A 22,450-nucleotide genomic window follows, 5' to 3' on the forward strand; every position below is an offset into this window, starting at 1 on the left:
TTGACTCTCTTTATCCCTCTTTCTTCCTGGATTTTGCAACAGTTGTAAACACACTTTCTGTTATGAAATTATGTGGGTAATATCTGCTGCCTTACCATTAAAACTTGACAATGCAGCTCTACTCTAAGGTCTATCAGATTTGAACATGCCCTAGCATGACCCCTGGTATATAGCAGATGCTCAATAAATATGGGTAACAGTGCATTGAGCATTGCCACCTGAAAGTAATTGTCCTTTAAAAACTTACTCATAGAGATGGCTCTACAGGCAAAGGCACTTACTGCCAAGCCTGATGATCTGAGTTAGAACCTTTGAGCGCTGGGGATTCCAAGAGAAACAACTCTCCTAGGCTGTCCTCTGAATGCCACAAGTAGATATTTACATGCATACCCACATACATACACACATAGAAATAATTAAGTAATGTTACTATAACAATAACAAACAAACGCTCACTCATATTGAGCAGGACCTGGACCAGTCAAAGAGTCACAGAAAAATCCTGTGTCCTTCCTTCTTCCCTCATTAAGAACTTTTTTTTTTTTTGGGGGGGGGTTATGCTCTGTTCTTTGTTTTATTTGCTGTAGCTGTTTGTGCACATGCTAATGGGGACTGTGCATCAGGTGAACACCTAAGAAGAGGAGGAGAAAGGGGAGGCATTGCTGGAGTCCAGCTCTTCTGTTTCTATATCTTAAGCAGTATTGAGGCAGTATCATACAGTGGTGAGTATTATTAATTTATTCTCTCCTCCGACCCCCAGTAGGACTGCCTTGTTACAAAGCTGGGCTCAGTCATTGACCATGTAAATGATCTTTGACAAGTTGCTTTTGCTTTCTGTTTTGGTCTCTAATCTGAAAAAGAGGAAGAATAATACTATGTACTTTATGGGTTAATGCATGAGTTTTAGGTTAATGTGTGTATATTGTTAAGCATGAAGCCTTGAGTAGCTCTCCAACCTTGTTAAGTAGTCTTCGGTGTCTAGACTTCAGTGTCCTTGCTTCTGAGATGAAGATCAATAACTGGGTTGTTGCCAGGCCTACTTCATGGGGTAGGTAGGTGTAGGCTCTGTTTCCATTACCTAACACATTTTCTGGCTTGTGGTCGATTCTCATAAATTATGCTTATCCTCCTCATTTACCTTTATTATTATTTTTTTAATTAAAATATTTTCGAGGGGCTGGAGTGGCATAGCTCAGTTGGTAAAGTGCTTGCCTAACATGGATGAAGCCCTGGGTTCTATTCTCAGCACCACATTAACCCAGTTGGCTAGGTTATCAAGAAGCTGAGGCATGGCCCGGCGTTGGTGGTGTACGCCTTTAATCACAGCACTTGAGAGGCAGAGAGGCAGGTGGATCGCTGAATTCAAGGCCAGCCTAGTTTACAAATCTAGTTCCAGGGCAGCCAGGGGCTACACAGAGAAACCTTGTCTCAAAAAGGGGGGCGGGGAGGCATGAGGATCAGAAGTTCAAGGTCATCTTCATCTGCGTAGTGCATTAGAGGCCAAACTTAGTTATATGAGACCCTGTCCCCAAATCCCTACCAAGCAACAACAAGGAAAGGACTTATTTCCTGGCGACACTCAGCGGAGAAATTCCCAGGGTGCTTTGCAGACCATGGGAGGAGGGGTGGCAACAGGTGTTTTGGATGGAGATCTCAGTGTTTAGGATGGAATCATAAGGCTCCTGATTCGAAGAGCTCCACTTCTACTCAATGAGTGGCCCTGAGCGAGTTTCCTCACCTCTCAGTTTCCCTATTCCCCTTCTTTTCTTGGGAGCGCACATCCTTACCCCGTCAGCTGCAAGCCAGTTGACTGTGAAGGAAATAGCTCCAAATCCCGCAGCAGGGGAAAGACTGTACAGTTAGGATCGCCTAGGACGAAGCCAGGGTGTGGAGGGCCCAGTGCCGGGTCCTCGCGGCCCTGTCGGCGTTAGGAACTGGCAGAGGGTGGGAGCTGCAGACGCGGCCTACAGGCCCAGCCCGGGACACCGAGTGGCCTCGCTTGCTCCCACGCGCGGGGCGGGGCGGGGCGGGGCGGGGCTGCATCCCGGTGACGCGGGCCAACCGCGCGACGCTGCGGCTCCTCGCTCAGCCGGCCGCCCGCATGGCGCTGCGCAGCTTCTGCAGCGCTGATGGCTCCGACCTGCTTTGGGTAGGTAGTGGGCCGCGGGTGCGGCGAGGGGTGGCCGGGAAGGCTCTGGGGACGCGGGGGGCGCGGGGGACTCTGGGACGCGCGGGCCCAGCTGCTCCCCAGCCCGAGCCCCGCTCTGCAGACGTGGGGACCCGCCACCCGGGCCCGGGAGCAGCTCCGCGGCCAGACTCTGGGGACCCGGTTCCGGGAGAGCAGGGCGTGTGCGGGGAGGGGCCTCTGTGCTTTGGGTTTCTGCCCTGAGAGGGGACGCTTGATCTGGAGGCAGCAAAGTGGGGGTTTTCCGTCCTTTGTGGGGATAGAATCCCCATTCTCAGCACACCCCTCATCTCTGAACACCCAGCAGGAGCTCTAGAAAGGGACTTCCCACCCCTTGTTTGGGGGATCCCCCAACGTTTTGTTTTACCTCCCTATTCTCTGGTATCATGTTTTTCTCATCCTATCCTTCCTTTCTGCCTAAATGCTACCAGGAAAGTTTAAGGAAACAGTAAGGATAAGCCAAGAGAAGGGTAGGAGTCCTTTCTACCCCACTTTGCGGGTTTGGGGTACAGTGGAAGATGCCTGGGACCCTGGTAGAGTGCCTTCCACCTTGTGAGGCTCTGGGGGTATTCCGGGGACTTCAGGTCCTCTTCAGGTAGCTTTCTTCTGAAATGATCCTAGGCTGGGTTCCCTGGCTGACTGCTCTAATCCCCAGTGCTTGTGGATTTCATGTCCCCGTAATGCGATTTGCCCATTGTTCCAGAACACTTCTGTATCATGCTGTCCTGATTATTTAGTGAATACAATAGGAGAGCCTGGACACAATGACTTTTCTTTCTGTTTGAGAAACAGGAAAAACACCCGTTTCTTAGTCACTGATTAGCGCCCACACGTATTTTCTTGTTCTGTTTTGGGGTACCTCCCTGATAGGAGTGGTGACCTATGAAGGCCCACTGGCAGACTTTAGTGTTTTGGGTAAGAAAGGATGCCATTTTTGGTCGAGATACTTACCACACATATATGACTCCCATTTTAAAGCCACAAAGCTGGAGGTTTCTCCAGGGCTGAAAACAATGCTAGTGATTAGCATTCAGGCGCCTGTAAGAGATTGGTGCCTGTTTGCCACAGAAGAACACCTGTGTGTTTTTTACTCTGTGCTGTGTGTGGAGAGAACAGAATTATTCTGCAAGGACCAGCTGGAATCTGGCTCAGTGTTACTTGGATGCTGGTGTATTTCCCAGTTTATTTTCTTCTCTTGTGGTGGGCGAAAGTGGGTTGACTAGACATTAGATTCTCTACCAGTGCGTATATTTTGCATATACATACATATACATACACACATACTTTATAATATATATATATTATATAGTATGTATGTATGAAGGCATGCATACCATGTCATACATGTGTAAGTCAGAAACCTGAGGCGGGGGTGGTTTTCTCCTTCCACCATGTGGGGTCTGAAGATTGAACTCAGGTCTTTAGGCAGCAAGCATCTTGCTAGCCCATACTAGGATGTATTTTATTGCTGGGCAGTGATGACTAAAATGTGTTTGGGGTGTTTTCTATCTTCTAATCAGATAAGAAGGCTACCCAAGAAACCCAGTTTTGTGTTCTCTCTTTCTAGGGACTTTTTGCCATAGAAAATTAAGATTAGATAAACTGTGCTTCACCTTAGGCAGGTTCCCATCCTCCCTCAATTTTCATCGTGGAGACCTCCTATGCCCCTCCTCCCACTGGTCTAGGTTTGCTGGATGCCCTGTTTCTGGAGTCCTGGAACCAGAATGAGTGAGAGGGCAGTTGGCAAGCAAGAACTTCCCTGTAGCTAGAGAATCCAAACACAATACAGAGTGGGTTGGTTAGCCTGGTAGAGGCACATACCTGCAATTGCAGCACTTGGGAAGCTGAGGCAGAAGGATTAAGAGTTTCAGGGCAGCTTGGTTTAGAGTGAGACTGTGCCTCAAAGGACAGCAAACTGAAGCAGGTGGCTTGGGTCTTCCAAAGCTAAGTGTTGCAGTCAGCACAGACTTACCTCATGATAGGCAGGCACACACACTCCCCACCCTCTGAGATTGAACCTAGGGCCTCACACAAACTATCATTGTGTTAAACATTGGTTCTGCAACTAAGATGGGTTACTTTTTTTCTGTGTACCTCAGTTTCCCCATGTGTAATAATGGAGTACATAGCAAATGGCAACTGCCTCTGTGGCTGAGATCAGAGTGTGTGTGTGTGTGTGTGTGTGTGTGTGTCCCCGTCCTTTCCTGGAGCCTGCTGGACACCTTTCGCTCTTGGAGGTGCTTCACCTTGAGAGCATGGTGGTGAGTGACAGAGCCTCTTCTGTTTGTTAACTTGACTTGGAGGGTGTTCACAGAACACCTGAGGAGGGGGGGGGCTCAGGGACATGCCTATGTTACTGTATCCTGAGAGGAGCTGGGGCACCTTTGCTGCTCTGTCTTCAGAGAAGGTGGTCCTTTCTCTTGGTGGCCAAAACCTGTGGTGTCCTTGATTCTTGTTCCCTCCTACTATGTATCTGCCTGTTCTTGCAGAATGTATCTAAACTTGTCAGGGCTGCCTCCTGGGGCCTGCAGTGCCATCTACTGATTTGTTACTGCTTTTGAACACTGCTTGTTTTTGTAGGGCTGGGGCCTGAACCTAGGGTCTTAATACATCGAGCTACTGGTACCTTCAGTCCTCTTTTGCTTTTTATTTTGAGACAAGAATCTCACTAAACTACCCAGGCTGTCCTTAAACTCTGTAGCCCACATGGGTCCTGAACTTGTGATCCTCCTGCCTGAGCTTCCCGAGTAACTGGAATAACAGTCCTGTACCACCACACCCAGCTTCCTGTCACTTTTTCTCTGTCTTCCCCTTGATCCCTGCAGTCTAGTATCAGTCCAGAAGCCAGAGAACATGGTTTTGATTTTTATTCTTTTGTGATGCTGGGGATAGGATCAGGGCCTGGCAACTGCTAGGCACACTCTTCTCTGCTGAACTCCAATTCTAGCCCAGAGGAATCCTATTAAGACACACCAGACCCAGCACTCAGAAGGCAGAGGCAGGCAGATCTCTCTGAGTTTGAGGCCAGCCTGGTCTACAAAGCAAGTTCCAGGACAGCCAGGAAGGACTGTTACACAAAGAAACCCTGTCTTGGAAAAAAAAAAAAAATAAATAAAACAAAGCAAAACATCATAGTGAGAGAGAAAGGGGGGCAGACCAAACCCTGCCTTTCCTCTGCTCAGCACCCTTCAATGGCTTCCTGGGGGGTGAGGGGAGGAGACAGACAGACAGACAGACCAGATCCTACCTTTCCCCTGCTCAGCACCCTTCAGTGGCTTCCCAGTTATTGTGTTCAACCAGCTCTGGAACATCTGGCCCTTCTCTCTCTCTCTCTCTCTCTCTCTCTCTCTCTCTCTCTCTCTCTCTCTCTCTCTCTCTCCTGATCCAGCTGCTCTCTTGGTTACTCTCTTCTCTCTAGTCACAGGGATTCCTCAGGCATCTTTTCCCTGACCCCTGCCACTTCTTGTACACCAGTTTTCTGTTCCCACCTCATAGCTCTTATTTGTTCTCATACACCAAAGAGTTTACTTACTTCTTTGCTGTGTATGTGACTCCAGTCCTAGTATCTAAGACAGCATCTGGTGCTCAGGAATTACTTGTTGAATGAATAAATGACATAAAACCCTAGAATAGCTTTCAAGCTTCCTTGAAGACTCTCTCTGAGACATTCAGGATAAAATGTTATTCTGTGTTTTTTTTTTTTTTTTCTGAGACAGGGTTTCTCTGTGTAGCTTTGCACCTTTCCTGGAACTCGCTTTGGAGACCAGGCTGGCCTTGAACTCACAGAGATCCGCCTGCCTCTGCCTCTGCCTCCTGAGTGCTGGGATTAAAGGCGTGAGCCACCACCGCCCCGCCTATTCTTTGTTTTGTATTTTGTCTTGCAATAGTCCAGTGAGGTCATGTTCATCTGTTTTCCCCTGGGCCTGGTGCCTTGCATCCAGTAGGCTCATCCATTTAAACAAATAAATAAAACTAAATAAAATGTATTTATTTATTTATAGACAAGATCTCCTATATAATGATGATCTGGAACTTGATGTGTAGACCAAGCTAGCTTCAAACTCATAGGCCACCTGCCTCTACCTCCTAAGTATTGGGATTGAAGGTATATGCCACCATGTCTGACTTTTTGTTTTATTTTTTAGACAGAATCTTGCTTTGTAGCTCAGGCTAGCCTGGAACTTACTATCCTCTTGTCTCAGTCTCTTAAGTGCTGGGGTTATAGGCTGGTGCCAGTAGACCTGGTTTCAGTGTTTGAGTGTGTATGCCTGAGACACATGTTCTGAATTGGGTTTTAGATCCAGCTTACCTCTAGGCTGGCTTGACTTTGTTTATTTACTTAATCTTTAATATTTTATTTTTTGCTACACTTATATAACCCAGGCTGGCCTCAAACTTGCAATGTAGCTGAGGATGACCCTGAACTCTTGATTCTCTTGCCTGAGCCTCCCAAGTGCTGGGACTACTGGCATGTCCCATAACCATAATTATGTGAATGCTGTCATTCCTAATATTTAATTACTGGAGGATTTTGCATAAACACCTGGCTTTCTGGCTTCTCTTAAAAAATATTGGACAGCACTGAGCATCACTGTAGCTGCTCCTGGAAAACAGGCCTGTAGAACCCACTCCTTACTACTGCTCTCTTGGAAGGCCAAGTGTCCATTGCCTCTGCTTGTACTTTCTCACACCTGGTTGGCACTCTTCCTGGGTAGAGTTCATGTGGCATCTGTCTGTTAGTATTTGAATTGAGATCTATTGCTTCATAGCCCAACCTTAAGGTGGCTGAACTGGGGCTTACCTGACTCAGTAGGTTATTAAGTTTTGTTTGTTTGGGATAAGGTCTGCCTGGGGCAAAGGTTGGCTTGGATCTTACTGAGTAGTCTAGGCTTGCTTGCTTTAAACTCTTGATCATCTTGCCTCAGCCTCCCAAGTGCTGGGATTAGAAGATGTGTGCCATCAAGCCTGGCCTTCAGATTTTTAAAAAAAGATTCATCATCATTATCATCATCATCAACATGAACATCATCAAAGCACAGCCTTACTATAGAACTCTGGCTGGCCTAGAGGTCACTATATAGACCAGGCTGGCCTCAAGTACACAGAGATGGGCCTGCCTTTGCCTCCAGGCTACTGAGATTAATTAGTAAATTAATTTTTTGGTTTTTCTAGACAGGATTTCTCTGTAGCCTTGGCTGTCCTGGAACTCATTCGGTAGACCATGCTGGCCTGAGATCTGTCTGTCTCTGCCTTCTGAGTGCTGGAATTAAAAGTGTGTGCTATTGCCATCTGGCTTTTTTTTTAAATTACATATCTATATTTATATAGATAGATAATTTTTTTGGAGGGGGCAGGATATTGAGATTAAAGGTATGTTTCACCATGCTTATTTTTAATTTTCCCTCTGTCTCTGTTTCTGTGTGTTTGTGTGTATGGGCATGTGTGTGGGTGCTTGAGGAAGCCAAACATTTGGATGCTCTGGAGTTGGAGTTACAGGCAATTATGAGCTGCCTGATGCAGGTGATGGGAACTGAACTTGGATCTTGGCAAAAGCAGTACAGGCTTTTAACTGAGTCATTTCTCCAGCCCTTAGTTTCTTTCCTTAATGCTTTCTGTGTGTGTTTCTGGGGAATGAACCCAGGGTCTTAAACAAATAGGCAAGTGCTCAGTTGCTCAGCTGCACCTCATCCCCATCTGGCCTGACTGATGACATGAAGACCCTTCCTCAGTCCCAGGTATGTTTGCCTTAGCAGGAGGGGGTGGCTGAGGGTTGTTCTCCTGGGTACCCTAGGATTCTGAAACAGATATCTGATATGCCTGTGGGCTCTAGATTTTCCAATTAGGGAAAGGCCTGGCTTTTATGACCAGATCTTAATGGTCAGTAAAAACACCAGCTTGTAAAAACTGGCCTGAACTTTTATAAAAGTCTTAAAAGTTGGGATCCTAAGGAGAGCCCAGACATCCTGGAACAAGCTTCTCCTAGCTTGACAAGAAATTGGGGATATCATCTGCCCTGGTGGAGGTGTGTGTCTGTCTTTTTCCTTTTTTCCTTGGGGTTAGCTGATTAAAGATGCCATATTATGGTAAGACACTGTATTTATGGGAGCATTAGGTGTGGGAAAATAGGGCCTACTTTCTCAACCTCAGCCCTGTTCATGGTTGGACCACATTGTTCTTTGTGGTGTAGGACCACGCTGGGTACTTCAGGGTATTTGACAACACCCTGGCTTCTGCCCACAGGTTGCCAGGCATACCTACCCTTGTTACAACAACCAAAAATGCCTCCAGGCAGTGCCAAATGTCCCTTGGAGGTTAACCCACAGTCATTGATGTAGACGAAGATGGAGGACCAACTTTAGGCTAGAAGTCTACCCTCACCTGGAGTTCCTGGGCTTTCCGCTGTGCAGCTTATTGGGTAATTGATGTGGAGTTGCCCTGGAGCTTAATGAGAGATGAAAGAGGTTAAACTCCAGTGAGCCAAGAGGGAACTTGGAGTGGCCTGGTCTGTTTCCTTCCTTCACAAGAGCTGTTTTCCCTCATCCACTCTTCCTGTTAGTATGTAGGGGACAGTTTGGTGTCACCAGTGAAAATGTCTTTGACATAGAGAGTAGCTATGAGGCTCTACCCCTTTGTTTTTTTTGTTTTTTTTTTTTTCTTTCTTTCTTTTTAGAGACGGTCTCACTGGGTAGCTCTCATTGGCCTCAAACTCAGAGCCTCTGCCTCTTGAGTGCTCAGATCAAAGGGTGCTTACCAGGCCCAGCCATTCATTCTTTTTTGTTCATATGTGGAGGCTAGAGATGGATATTCATTTTATGAGATGAGGTCTCACTGAACCTGGAGCTTACCCATTTAGTTAAGCTTACTGGCCATAGGGCTTCTGCTACTTTCTGTCTCTGCTTTCCTACCCTGGGATTAGAAATGCATGCATGCACTCAGCTTTTACATGGGTGCTGAGAGGGCACTAGACCCGCTTAGCTAAACAGCCCTCATTCCCTCTGAGGCAGCATGTCCTGGAACTTTACTTCCTTCTTCCTCAGTCTCCTCAGTGCTGGATTGTAGGTGTGTGCCACCACACCTGGCTTTCTGCTCCCTCACTTTGAACTGCTTCCGGTTAAGTTGCCGGCAAACAAGTCCAGAGTCTATTGCTGTCTTGATTTGCCTATTGGACTCATCCTTGGGGTTAGTGATCAGGGAGGGTGGCTGCCACCCTCAAGTTATAAAGAAGATTTTTATGAAACTTTTCCCTGCCTTTTTTCTGAGTTTACTCTCTGAGAACCTCAGTTTCTTTGACCTCTTGGGTGGTGACATGCTTGTTTACAGAGAGCATGGATTAAGTGCTGAACTTTAGAGAGCTTTGGTGTGGCTTTTAAGATCTTGTTTGTTCCCTTGTTCCTCCACAATCACGCACCTTCATTTTTTTTAATTGAACATCTTCTAAGTTATTAAGCATCTACTATGTAGTTGTAAACAAGACAGGTCAGGTCCATATCCTCCTGGGGTTTGTGCTAGGGATGCCACAAACAATTCCAGATCATGATAAACCACACAGGGACTTAAACCAGGAGGAACAAGGGTGAGTATAAACCACCTTAACAAGAAGTGACATTTTCTCCCACCATCTTGGTGGTAGAGCTGGCTGTGTAAGGATCTGGAACAAAATTCCCAGAAAGAATGAAAACTCATGCAAAGGTCTGTAGTTGGAAGTTTTTCTATGTCCTGCCTGACCTGCAGCCACTCAGGCTCAAATAAACATACAGAGGCTTATATTATTTTCAAACTATGGCCATGGCATGCTTCTTGCTAGCTAGCTCTTATATCTTAAAGTAACCCATTTCTATAAATCTATACTTTGCCATGTGGCTGGTGGCTTACTGGTACTTTATATCTTGCTTCTCCTGGTGGCGGCTAGCAGCGTCTGCCCCACTCTCCTTTCTTCTTCTTTCTCCCCAGCTTGAATGTACTGCCTAACCTTATTCTGCCTCACCATTGGCCAAACAGCTTTATATATCAACCAATCAGAGCAACACATATTCACAGCATACAGAGAGACATCCCACAGCAAAGATCCTGAGAAGCATGATGTGGTCACAATAGCACAGAATATAATGTACACACACACACACACACACACACACACACACACACACACATTTATTTTTGTTTTATGTGTATGAGTATATCACATGTTTGTCTGCTGCCTGCAGAGGCCAAGAGAGGGCAATGGATCCTTTGGAACTGGAGTTACAGATGGTTATGAGCTGCCATGTCATGCTAGGAATTGGACCTGAGTCCTCTGCAAGAGCAGCCTGTGCTCTTAACTGCTTAGCTATATCCAGCCCCTATGTACATATTTGAGACCGAGTGCCATGCAGCCCAGATTGGCTTTGAACTTCACCTGTAGCAGAGGGTGATCTTGAACCTCTCATCCTGCCTCTCCTTCCTGAGTGCTAGGATTATAGGGGAATATCAGTGACCCGATTTCTTCAGAGTTGGGATGGAAATTGGCTTCACAAATGCTAGGTGAGCACTCTGCCTACTCAGCTCCATCCCTGGCTCTGTATCACTGAACTTTAAAAGCTCAGAGGAATTATAGGACCAGTTGAACTGTCTCTTTAAAGCCCTGCCCGAAGCTTTTCACAGATGCATGGTCTTGTATAATATTAAAGGACTAACCTTAATATTATACTTCCCAGGGGCTCAGGAGAGAAACTACAAACGGCGAGAATTATTTTCAGGAAATGAATCTAAGTACACCAAGCTCTTTGTCCATCTACTTTATTCCTCTGAGATAAAATCCTATCTACACAGCTTCAGTTCTTTTCTCATGCATAGCTCCTTTCTCTCTATATTTATCTACTGTTCCCTCTAAGTTCTATCTTAATTCTCTCGTCTTGATTCTGCCTCATCTAGGTCCTTCTCATCTCGTTCTTACCCAGCTAGTAGTTCCCTATCTGATTCTTCCTCATCTTCCATCTCGTCCACGTGTTTTCTCTGGTCAAAATCCTCCTTATCCCTCTCTGTTCTGCATCCTCAAGTTCTCCACTCCTTTCCTCCTCTTTGTCTCCTTATACCTCTAAATCCTCTCAAGTCTCTGAGGTGTACAGTTATAAACACAACCCATAGTGATTCTCTGGCAATGCAAGGTGACCAGGCTTGAATTCTTATGGGGTCATAAAAGGCAGGTAAGAATTTTCCTCAGGCAGTGACCTGTCAGGCTTTCTTTTACAACCAAAATGAATGCTAATGATCCATTAGTCAAGAAGGGAATTTATGTGCTCAATCTACATTCCTAGAAGTGGTTAGGTAAAAAATTAGGAGTCTATTAGTAAGGCTGTAAGGAAGGAGGGTCTCACCCTAAATAGCACAAGAAATAAAGCTATCTGCCTGATCTAGGAGACAAGTGTTGTTTTGTTTGGCTTTGGATGCTTGATAGGTATTTTAGATAAATACACTGTTAAGAGTTCTTAGAAGCACGTACAGCATTACAAGAAAATCACTGTAGGAACCAACTAATATATATACAAAAGCTAAAATGTCACCAAGACTTCTTAAACCATGGCTTGACCTTTGGAGAAGTCCTTGACTTTTCCAAGTAGTAGCCTTTGTGATAGTAGCTGAATTCCATTACGTTTTCCTGTGGCTTGCAGCAGCATGGAGCCTAGCAGAAGGGACTAGAATCCCAGGTGGGTGCTCTGCCAGCCGGGCTAGGGAGGGAGCTATGCTTGTCCAAGACAGTCAGGACCTTTGATCTATCTGGTGGAGCAGATGGAAGGTGCTGTGCTGAGGGTGGAATCACCTCAGCCCTGGATCTCTGTGTTTAAATTAAGCTTGTACCCCCTCTCACCGCCTGTCTCACCTGTGGTTCAGAACCTTAGCTAAAAGCTTACAAGGTAAGACTGAGCTGGGATTGTCACTTTCCAGCCACCTTTGATTCTACCTTGAAACAGCTTTTGATGACAATGAAGTCTTTTCTTTTTGGTTAGGTAGATTTTCTTCTGGTTTCTAGAAAATGTCTTTAAAAACTAGACTGCAGTTTTCTTGATGGTGATCCCCCCTTTTTTTTCTTTCTTTTTTCTTTTTTTTTGAGACAGAGCCTTTAGCCCAGGTTGCCCTCAAACTCCTTATGTAGCCAAGGATGACCTTGAACTAACTCCTTCCCCTCCCCAGTGTTAATGTGAAACGGTTCGAGAGGCTTTGGTGGGTTTGGACCAAGGTGAACTGCTGTGGGTGAGGCACACCATGCAGACAGTGGCATGGCTCAGTGGAAAGTTACTCACATGGCAGGTGTGACATCTACATGGAAAGTTTTATTATTATAGAGGGGGGAAGGGAAGGAGAGAGAGAGAAAGAGAGAGGTGCATGGTACCTCTGGTGAGAAGTGGTAGAGAGTGAAGGGGGAGGAGTTTTTTCTTAAAGGGGACTTTACATAAGATAATGTCAGGATGCTGGGCGGGTCCCCAAGGGGTGGGTCAGAATACTAACATTCCTCCCTTTTGGTTATTATAAAAAGGTAAATTATGGATAACAAGTAGGGGGGAATGAGGGTGTTGAATTCTCAAGACTGCTTCTTGTTGACAAGGGGCAAAGTAGGGAGGGGGAAGTTGGGGGTCACACATGGCGGGAGGTGTGAGTGAAGAAGCATTCAGTTAGCTGTCATTGTGGAGATCTCAGGCGTCTGTTCCTTGAAGGAGCTGAGAAGACAGGTTGCAGCAGTGATGTTCAGAAGCTTGGGGGAATGGCACACCAAATCAGGAGTACAGGAGCCATCGCATCTGCTGTTTCTCTGGAGGTGGAAATGCCTCTATTCATCCTGTAAATGAATTAGGAGATAACAGAGTTTTTATGAGTGGGCATGTGTGTGAAGTTAACCTGTCAGTATTTGCCTGGTTGGCATCCTTGGAGCTGGTGCAGGGGATGGCTTACCTGGAGGACCCCCTGTTGATTGGCCTTGGCACAAGTCTGGAGGAGGGGTCGATCTGTGCAGGTACTTGTAAATGTCTGTAAAGCAACTGGAACAGATTTACATCTTGGTGTCATAGCTTTTGGTTAAAAGGTATGAACATTTCCTGGCTTCAGCCCAATGAAACATATCTTTAATTCTATAACCAGAGGAAATTTACTGAATGGAAGTGGTTGAGTGAGTGCAGGAGGAGGGAGACTTCCCTAAACATCATCAGATCTGAGGAGGATATGTAAGTGACAGAAGTGAGACAGCTTTTTCTATACTCATATAAACAAACCTTAAAGCTGTTTCTTTTATCTAATTCTCCAGGAGATACTGAGAGCAGTCAATAGTAAAAAGTTACATTGAATTCTGTTCTGTGAGTTTATCTGATCTGGTAACAAGGTAAGTTGTGTCTAGACCTAGTAGTAGCCCTAGGAGAGGGAGGCATGTGAGTTTTACATAGAGAACTGAGAAGGCAGCTGAAACAAAGCCTGGTCATCAAATGGAATCAGAGATCTGAGAAGGATAAATTATATCTGAGTGCAGACCAAGCAGCTTTAGAATCTGTTAAAAATGACAGGGACCAGTTCATACCCAGTTAGCCATACCCAGGTCTCCACATCATTGGAGGCAGAAGTATCAGAACAGCATCAATCTTCAGCTGCCAGGCCCATAAGGTGGGAGTTTTTTCTGTGGAAGAGGGACATAGAGAAGACTGATCTTACTTTGTCTAGGCAAAAGGGGTGCAATCAATTCTCTGATGTCCTGCTGTTTGTCCAGTCTGCCCTGGGTGTTGGTGGCAGGTGTCACATTGGGGCATCTTGCCCAGAGGTCAGCATTGCCATAATCCAGGTAGAAACAGCGTGGTGCCTTACAATCTTCTTCAGAGACCTTGAGTCACTGCTAGGATCTGGGAGTCTCTGTCTGATATAATAAGCTTTTTGATCAACATTTTAAATGCCATATTCTGCAGATCTCTGAGCATTTGAGGACTATCTGTCCATTAAGTACGGATGGCTGACCGTCAACTAGTAGTCCCTAAGTCTCCAATATGTTAGTAGCTTTCATAAGGCTAGGACTTACTGTCTCCTGAGAAGGCAAAGAAGAGTGACAGGTTAAAGATCCCAGGGCCGAATGGGAACAGGAAAAAGGGGTTTATGAGTCGGGGTGTAGCCCAACTCTGAGAAAAGGACCCTCTGAGAAAAATACCCTATGGGGGGACCAGAAACTTCATCATAGAATATATATCTTGTTTATTAGATACCCCATTTATCAAACATGAAGTCATTTATTTAAATTTTCTAGAAGAAATAGGTGTAAATCTCTGTTAGCTTTTATTAATCTGAATTAGATCTTTATAAATTTAAATTTCTATTATCATGTAGAGTATACTATAAACCAGTGTTGAATCAAATATAGCTTTACATCTCTATTATCATACAAAAAATCCATACCAATCCCAAATATTTGAGGCTTGTTGCTTCCTTATTCTAGAAAGAAATAAAATGAATAGAGAGGTCATCAGGGCTAAATGTATTTTTAACCTTAGTAAACCTTAGTAAAAGATGGCTGCCAACCACATGGCTGTCTGCATCATGATGAGGTCACCAGCCAAGATGGAGGAGAGGAAAAGAGTGAAAGTCCGAGTCATTAATGTCCCAAGAAATCATGGTTCCCATGGATGAGGGGGAAAGGAATCACTACAGCCTGTAGCCGTGAGCATCTCCAGGACAAGATGGAGGACAAAATGAGGACCAATGTAATATGAATTGCTAAACAGTCTTATTAATAGAAAACCCAGAGCCAGATATTGGAGTAAAAGCTCTGAGAAGATCAGAGAAAAAGAACAAGACACAGACAACCTCACTTTGCCAACTTCTCAGCAGATCCTCACCCCTGAGGGTTTTAGCTGAACTGCTACTTAGTTCCTGTCTCCTCACACCTTATGTACATTCTCCACCCAGCCATGTCACTTCCTGGGGTTAAAGGTGTGTGTGTGTGTGCATTTCAAGCAAAGGCGTGAGATCTGAAGTGCTGGGATTAAAGGAGTGTGCTACCACTGCCGGACTCTGTTCCCAGTGTGGCCTTGAACTCGCAGAGATCCTGATGGATTTCTGCCTCCCAAGTGATAGGATTAAGGGTTTGTGCCACCACTGTCTTGCCTCTATGTCTAATCTAGTGGCTGGCTCTGTCCTCTGATTTCCAGATAAATTTATTAGGGTATACAATATATTGAGGGTACACAATACATCACCACAGACCAAGCTGTCAAAGAGGGGCCATTGCTACACTCAACAGGGCTTGTGATTAGCCTGACTAAGCCAGAGGAGTCTCAGCACTAGTAACTAGGATTTTCGAGGAGGCCAGTGAGAACGAAAACCAAGAGGGAATCTCATCCATAGGAAAAGGTCAGGAATTGTGTCGCAAAAGCTGAAAGGCCTAAAGGAGCTGTGGGCAGTTCCAGAGGTGGTGTGACAACCCAACTGAAACTTAGATGATTGCTGCTGGTGGACGGGTTGGTGAGTGATGGGGTGAGCTGCAGCCTGTTGTGGGTAGGCTGGGTCCAGGATCCTGGCATGCTGGGGGCTGCCAGGAGCCTATCCGAGTCACACAGTTAACGACAGTGGTGTGTCACCATGTTAAGTTACAGGACAGATGTGACATCCATGTGGAAAGTTTTTATGAGAGAGAGGGGGGGGGTGTGCAAATGGGGAAGGAGTTTTTTTCTTAAAGGGGACTTTACATAAGATGATGTCAGGAGAATGGGTGGGTCCCCAAGGGCCGGGCCAGAATACTAACACCAAGTGCTAGGATTACAGGTGTGATCTACCACTTCTATTATTGGGGATCACACCCAGAGCTTTGTGCATGCTGAGCTATAGCCCAGGGCCTCAAGCACATGAGATAAGTAGACACCACTGAATTTATAGCCCCCAGATCTCATTTTTTTTTTTTTTTTTTGTAAATCTTGTGATGGAATTTCAGAATTGTTCAAGCTTAGCATCCAGACTTGAGCTGGCCATCTTCCTGCCTGTGCCTCCAGAGTAGCTGGGATGACAGCCCTCTAGGTCTGGTGCTGTTGCTTTAAAAAAAAAAGTGAACAATCTAGAAGAATATGAGGGAAAAGTCAAGTTTCAACTACTTCCCTGCCTACCACCCTCTGAAGCAAGCACTGATGACGAGAACACGTATTTGTAAACATCATTGCTGTTTGCACCTGCGTGTGTACATTTCTCCCTGTATGCTTCATACTGTAAATATTCTGTATCTTGTATCCTTTTCTTAATAGTAAGATCTAATATCCTTCTGTGTGAAGTCTGTGAAATTAGAAAGAACAAGAAGTTATATTTCTTTTCAAGCCTGCCTTCTGTGGAAAAACTAAGAAGCCAAGGTCTAGCCTTGTCTTCTGTTGGTGACTGTCAGGGTCATTTTCAGTTTTTCAGTCTGTTAATCAGTACTGGGGGTGGGGTGGGGAGAATGAATATTCCTGATCATACTCTATGTGTTTGCATGCAAATATATGCATATGACTCAGCAGAATAAGTTTCCCCGCTGGAAGTTGCCTGGTTAAGAGATATTTACCTTTTGAAATTTGCTAGTTAATTACTAGGTTGCTACACGGTTATACTCCCACAAATCACCCCACCAGCACTTATTAAACACCTACTGTGTTCCTAGCATATATGTCTTGAGCAAACTGGGAATCCTGTTGGAGTTGCTTTTCTGGATGAGAGTTTTGCTCAGTGAAGTTAAACCTTGCATACCAGAGAGCTGAGGTCAGGAGACCAGAGGAGGGTGCTTGGGTGTCTTCCAGTTTTTCAAAGATGTGTTTAAATGCTAAGCATTTTTTCCATGTTATTTAAGAAGTGCTCTGAATTAACAGTTAAACAACATGTAAGGCTTTATACTTAACATCCTGTCCTCAGATGTCACTATGCCCGCCTCCCTTTAAAGTTTCAAGTTGCAGCAGAGTTTTCTGATGATAAAAATGACATGTGTGCTATAACCAAATAAACCACACAATAATCGTGTTTACATAAATGCTGTTCGGTTGGGCCAGCCTGTAGCCATGCCCTTCCACTCTGCTTATAAACTGAATAGCATATGTAAGTGTGCATAGAATTATAGTCTTTATTCTGCTGATGTTTTTACCATCCATATAGATACATAGAATCTCACTAATCTTTTATATTAGTTATGTAGTATTCTAGATTATAGAGCTGTGACTTGGATTTTGTTTGTCTAGAGTTCCCTTTTATCCAAAATGTATCCTTGTGCATGAGTCAAAATTATATACATTTTAATCTTTAATATAAAGGCTGATTATTTTCCAAGAAGTCTTGCTGGAGACTTTGTCAGGGCTTCAGGTCCCAAAGAGGATGTGTGGAGTTGAGGGGGTGGGAGATGGGGGAGAAGGATGGGATCTCAGGGTGAATCAGGATGGCTGCCAGCAGCATTTATTGAAAAAAGAATACACCTTTTATTAGAGTTGCACATAGGATTAAATGGGAGAAAGGGGGCATGTGAGCTGGGGTGTGGCTTGAGATCAGGGGTTGAGGAAGCTAGCATTGACCCTGACAATAGGCAATATATTACAATAGGTTATATGTTAATGGAAGGGCCATAAGTTCCTCTTGCCAGAGATAAGGAGAATGACTGGTTTAGCAAGCAGAACTTTCCTTAAACACCAAGGGAATGGAGACCCTTATCCAAATGCCCGACCTTGGGACTTTTGGGTACCAGACACTATACTTCAACGTCTTAGTTTTACTAGATGGGCCTGTTACCTCATGCTCCCCAAAGGGAAGGTCCTGATGTCCTACTCTCTCCCCATTATACTGTACCATTCTGATTCCTCTACACTTATTAACTGAACTCTTGCCCTTGATGGCCTCAAGCTCTGGATCTGGATTGTAGACGTTCGTCCTTGGGATCAGGTGTGTCTAGTAAATCTCTAACGTTCCTGTTTTTGGTGTAATTAGGAGGGCACAGTGGGATTCCTGGTTCCATGGTGGTGGGGATTTTTTTCCAAAGAATTATTTTGTTTAGAGAGGCTACCATTGTACACATTTTTATCCCTTACCAAAGCCTGCACAAAATTTCCGAAGGGAAAGGCAGTAATATTGAGAATCATTAAAAATGAAAGTAAAAAGGTGTTGGAGAAGTGTGGTATGCAATGTTGAAATGTTGGAACTTTGTCAAGCAGCAATGGTCAGTCACTGTTAATATTCTGATATGCCCCTTGAAATCCCACCCCTTGGCGCCGCCCTGTGTCCTGACATAAAAGCCTTATTCTTCTCCCACGAGGGTGTGCACCCTTGACCTTTCTCTTCTCTCTCTTTCCTTTCTCTTCATCTCTTTATTATAATAAACTCTCCATGTCAATGTAGCATCTGGGTTGTGAATTACTGGCCACCTCTGCTGCTGCCATACCCATGTGGTGTGCATCACCCAGCCTGCTGCTGCATTTGCCCAGCATGTTTCCCTGCACATGCGGGATACCCTCGGGGAACCCCCCCCCCCCCCCCCCGCACTAATTCATAATAGTCACCATGTAGTCCACACTAAAGTCTATAGCTATAGCTTTTCTGAATGTCAGTGAATAAAAATTCCCATTTCTAGCTGGGTGTAGTGGAGCATATCTGTAATTCCAGGCTGAGACTGGAGGCTTATGAATTAGAAGTCAATTTCTGCAACATGAGAATGAGAAAAAAAATCCACTTGTCCAAATCCAAGTCAATACTGTGCCATTCTAGAGATCTGGGAGTCTGAGGCAAGAGTCTCACAAGTACAAGGCCTGCTTAAATTACAGAGGGACTTTTGAGTCAGCCCATAAGTATATAGTGTGCTGGGGTCTTTGGCCCTCTGTCTCTCTTGAGCATTGTGAAGATTCTCTCCTGGGCCATTGTGCATCTGCTTGTGTGCTAACCCTCAAGGCTTAGCCCTCTTTGGGGTTTTGAGTGACTGAAGTGGTAGATTGCATTCCATTTGTGATATTTTACTGCTGTAAGAATTTCCCATCCTTACATAACCTTGTAATGATAACTTTCAGTGCTCCATCACACTTCCTTGTACCTGTGGATTATAATTCATGTCATTATTAGCTGTGGTTTGACATTTAAGTCACAATAGCAACCTTTTCCTCCTCGATCTCTGACCTTCGTTCCTTCCTTCGTTCCTTCGTTCCTTCGTTCCTTCCTTCGTTCCTTCCTTCGTTCCTTCCTTCCTTCCTTCCTTCCTTCCTTCCTTCCTTCCTTCCTTCCTTCCTTCCTTCCTTTCTTTTTTTGAGAGAGAGAAAACATGATGGACTGCTATGGACATGGGATCTGTTGGCTTGTTTCTTTGAAAGCCATTCCTGGAGTAGAAGGAACAGCTCAGAACATTCAAAAAGGTTACATTCTAGCTTTTGCTTTGTTTTCAAAAGAGTTGTCTAGCTCACAGTTGTAGCATGGTCCAAGAATAGCTGTTCTGTTCTCATCATCATCATGATGTGTGTGTGTGTGTGTGTGTGTGTGTGTGTGTGTGTGTGTGCGCGCGCGCGCGCTATGCTGGAGATTGAGTTCAAGGCTTCATGTATGCTGGGCAAAGTGCTATACCACTGAGCTATACTCCATTCCTATTGCTGTTTTTAAGAGTCTATTCTTAAAAGTAGATGAAGAGTTGGGGATGTAGTCTAGTTGGAAGATTGCTTGTTTAGCATTCACAAAGCCCTGGATTCCGTCTCCAGCACCAATTTTATAAACCAGGTGTGGGGTGCAAACCCTAGCATTCAGGTGGAGGTGGAGACAGGATGATCAGGAGGGTCATCCTCAGCTACATAGTGAGTTCAAGGCCAGCCTGGGATACATGAGGCTTTATCTCAAAATAAAACAAAACAAAACACACAAAACAAAAATAACACACATCTCCCTTTCAAACAAAACCCAACAGATAGATGAGGACTGGAAACTTAGCTTAGTGGTAGAACATTTGTCTAACATGCATGAGGCACCACAAACAAAACAAAATAATGACAAAAGGTAAAGACAATGATAGGTTCATTCCTACATGGTCTCTCTGATCAGCTTTGTAAGTAAGGCTGGATTCCCCAGGCCTGGGAAGGTTAGCTGGTGGTTATAATTAGGTCTGCTTGTCTTTGAGAGCTTTGATAAGGCTTTATTGATGACTTAACCCAGGATGTGTCTCATATCAGTATTTTGGGGCACTGCAGCTGTATTTTAGCCAGGCTTTGCTATTTTCTTTGGTCTCACCCATGATTCATGATGTCTGGTGGGTCACATCATTCTTGGTGTTGGGGACAGAGCTGACCCACCTGGATGACAGCATTCTTGGTGAGAGGAAGGAGTGGAGAAAGGCTTCCTTGAAGTCAGTCCTTCTGTATATCTTGAGGGTCCAGGGGGAGGGAAGGTGTGGCCATAGGGAATCTGGAGATGTGTCGCTGGAAACAAAGCCAGGTGTGGGAGCAGGTGGATTTGAAAACTTGTTACTTCCCATCATCTGGAGTGTGAACTAGTTGCTTGATGAGAGCTTCTGTTTCCTTATTTGTAAAATGGGTGTCATGGTTGTGCTACATATTTTTGAGTGTGTACTCAGATCTCCATGCCTATGTGTATACATACATGTAGAAGCCAGAGGGTGTCTTCCTTTAGACTCCATTCTGTGGTGATAAGGGAGGTGGGTGGACAGGAAGCAACAGTGGAGATAGTGCAGGGGGATTTCTGGTGTGGCGATTGTCTTGGGCTCATTCAAGCCATGGCAAAATTAAGCTATCCTGTGTTGTTCCTGGTTCATCCAGTTGGACCTCTCAACCCAGGTATCTAAGACATTTCGGGTTGATTCATCAGTCTGTCTAGGATATGTGGAGTGTTTGGCTGTGGGGAAGGTGGCTGGGGAGCCTGGGACAAAGTGAGTATGGGGTGTCACTTCTGACACTAGACATGTGTGGAGATCTCAGTCTGCAGCTCCCTTTGAAGCTCAGGCGTAAGCAATCCAGCCTCTCTACCTAACTCCAGTGCAGCCTGGAGTCAGCCACGGATGCCAATGGTGGCTGCATTCATGGCCATGCATGTACTCTCCAAACAGCACAGTGATTGAGTTACTTAAAGGGGCTAAAAGCCAGGTGTGGTGACCACCCAGCTAGGAGGATGGAGAGCTCAAGGAAGGTTGGGCTACAGAAATTCAAGTCCAGCCTAGACAACTTAGTGCCTCTCTTAGAAGAAAAAAGTAAAAAGAGGATGTAGCTTAGGGTTAGTGTACTCGTTAGATCATATGACACCCTAGGTTTGCTACCCAGGCCTGCCAGAACAAAGGAAGAAGACATCATTCTTTCACCCATTCTTTTCTTTTGTATTATGAGAAAGACAGTTTATATAAAATGACTCACCCATAACACCCTTCATCAACCCCTGCAGCTAACCAGGTCTTGTTTGCTAACTTCTGTGTACAGGGCTGTCTTGGGGAAAATGTGAGATAAGGCTTAGGTGGGATGGCCTTTCAACTTTCTAGGTGCCCCATAGGGCATTCAAAACTGATTATCCCCACTGGTGAGCTCATGTCCTGGTGTAATCTATACATAGTCCCCAAGAATCACTTGAGTATTTACCAGGCATCAGCCTGGGAACTCAGCCCTTCTTTGAGAGGAATATTAAATTAGGGACTCTCACAGAAGTTGTTGTTAATTGCATTGAAACTCTTGACTCCTAGCTGGTGAGAGACTTAAGCCAGACTCGTGGGTGAGGGCTCCTTTCCTTACTCATGCCCCTGTCATCTACCTTGTTTCTGTCCTGCTTAGTTTCACTGCACAACCAGGAGTGCCATGATATCGACACTATGTCCTCCCACCTTCTTGTGTGTATGTAGCATGTGTGAGCGAGCGTGTGTTTCATGTGTGATGTGTATGCAGGTGCCTGTATGTGGAGGCTAGAGGCTGACATTGAGACCCTTTCTTAGTCACTATCTTATTCTTTGGATTGTTTAGCTAGCCAACTGGCCCTGCAGATCTCTTTGACTTCTTAGTACTGGGACTATAGGAGAGCGACCATCCATCCCTGCCTGGCTTTTTATATGGGTGATAGGGATCCAAACTCTGGTACTCATACTTAGGTAATTAGAATGCTTTACCCATTGATGCATCTCCCTAGGCCTTGTATCTTGCTTTTTATCTTTTAGGATTACATTTGTTTTCAAGAAACAGAAAACCTAACTAGGGACTTAAGCACGAAGGTATTCTTTTTTTATTTTTACATAGCAGGAATTCCAACACCTCTTATTGTTGCTGGCATTACTATCCCAGACATTTTCATGATGTTTTCCTCCAGGCT

General features: G+C 45.0%; 1 protein-coding gene across 2 annotated transcripts in view; it reads left to right on the forward strand.

Annotated features, from left to right (window-relative positions):
• The first annotated feature begins 1,875 nt into the window (after positions 1 to 1,875).
• Positions 1,876 to 22,450, forward strand: part of Abcc1 (ATP binding cassette subfamily C member 1) — a 114,339-nt gene continuing 93,764 nt past the window's right edge. Inside the window, exon 1 of one of the 2 annotated variants that reach the window (XM_028858395.2) lies at positions 1,876 to 2,149. In XM_028858395.2, the coding sequence (XP_028714228.1) occupies positions 2,102 to 2,149 (48 nt within the window). In that variant the 5' untranslated portion in view covers positions 1,876 to 2,101. The remainder of the gene's footprint in view (positions 2,150 to 22,450) is intronic. The other variant, XM_028858393.2, reaches the window with a different exon arrangement.

Source organism: Peromyscus leucopus, chromosome 8b, assembly GCF_004664715.2.
Source record: "Peromyscus leucopus breed LL Stock chromosome 8b, UCI_PerLeu_2.1, whole genome shotgun sequence".
Taxonomy (NCBI): Eukaryota; Metazoa; Chordata; class Mammalia; order Rodentia; family Cricetidae; genus Peromyscus; species Peromyscus leucopus.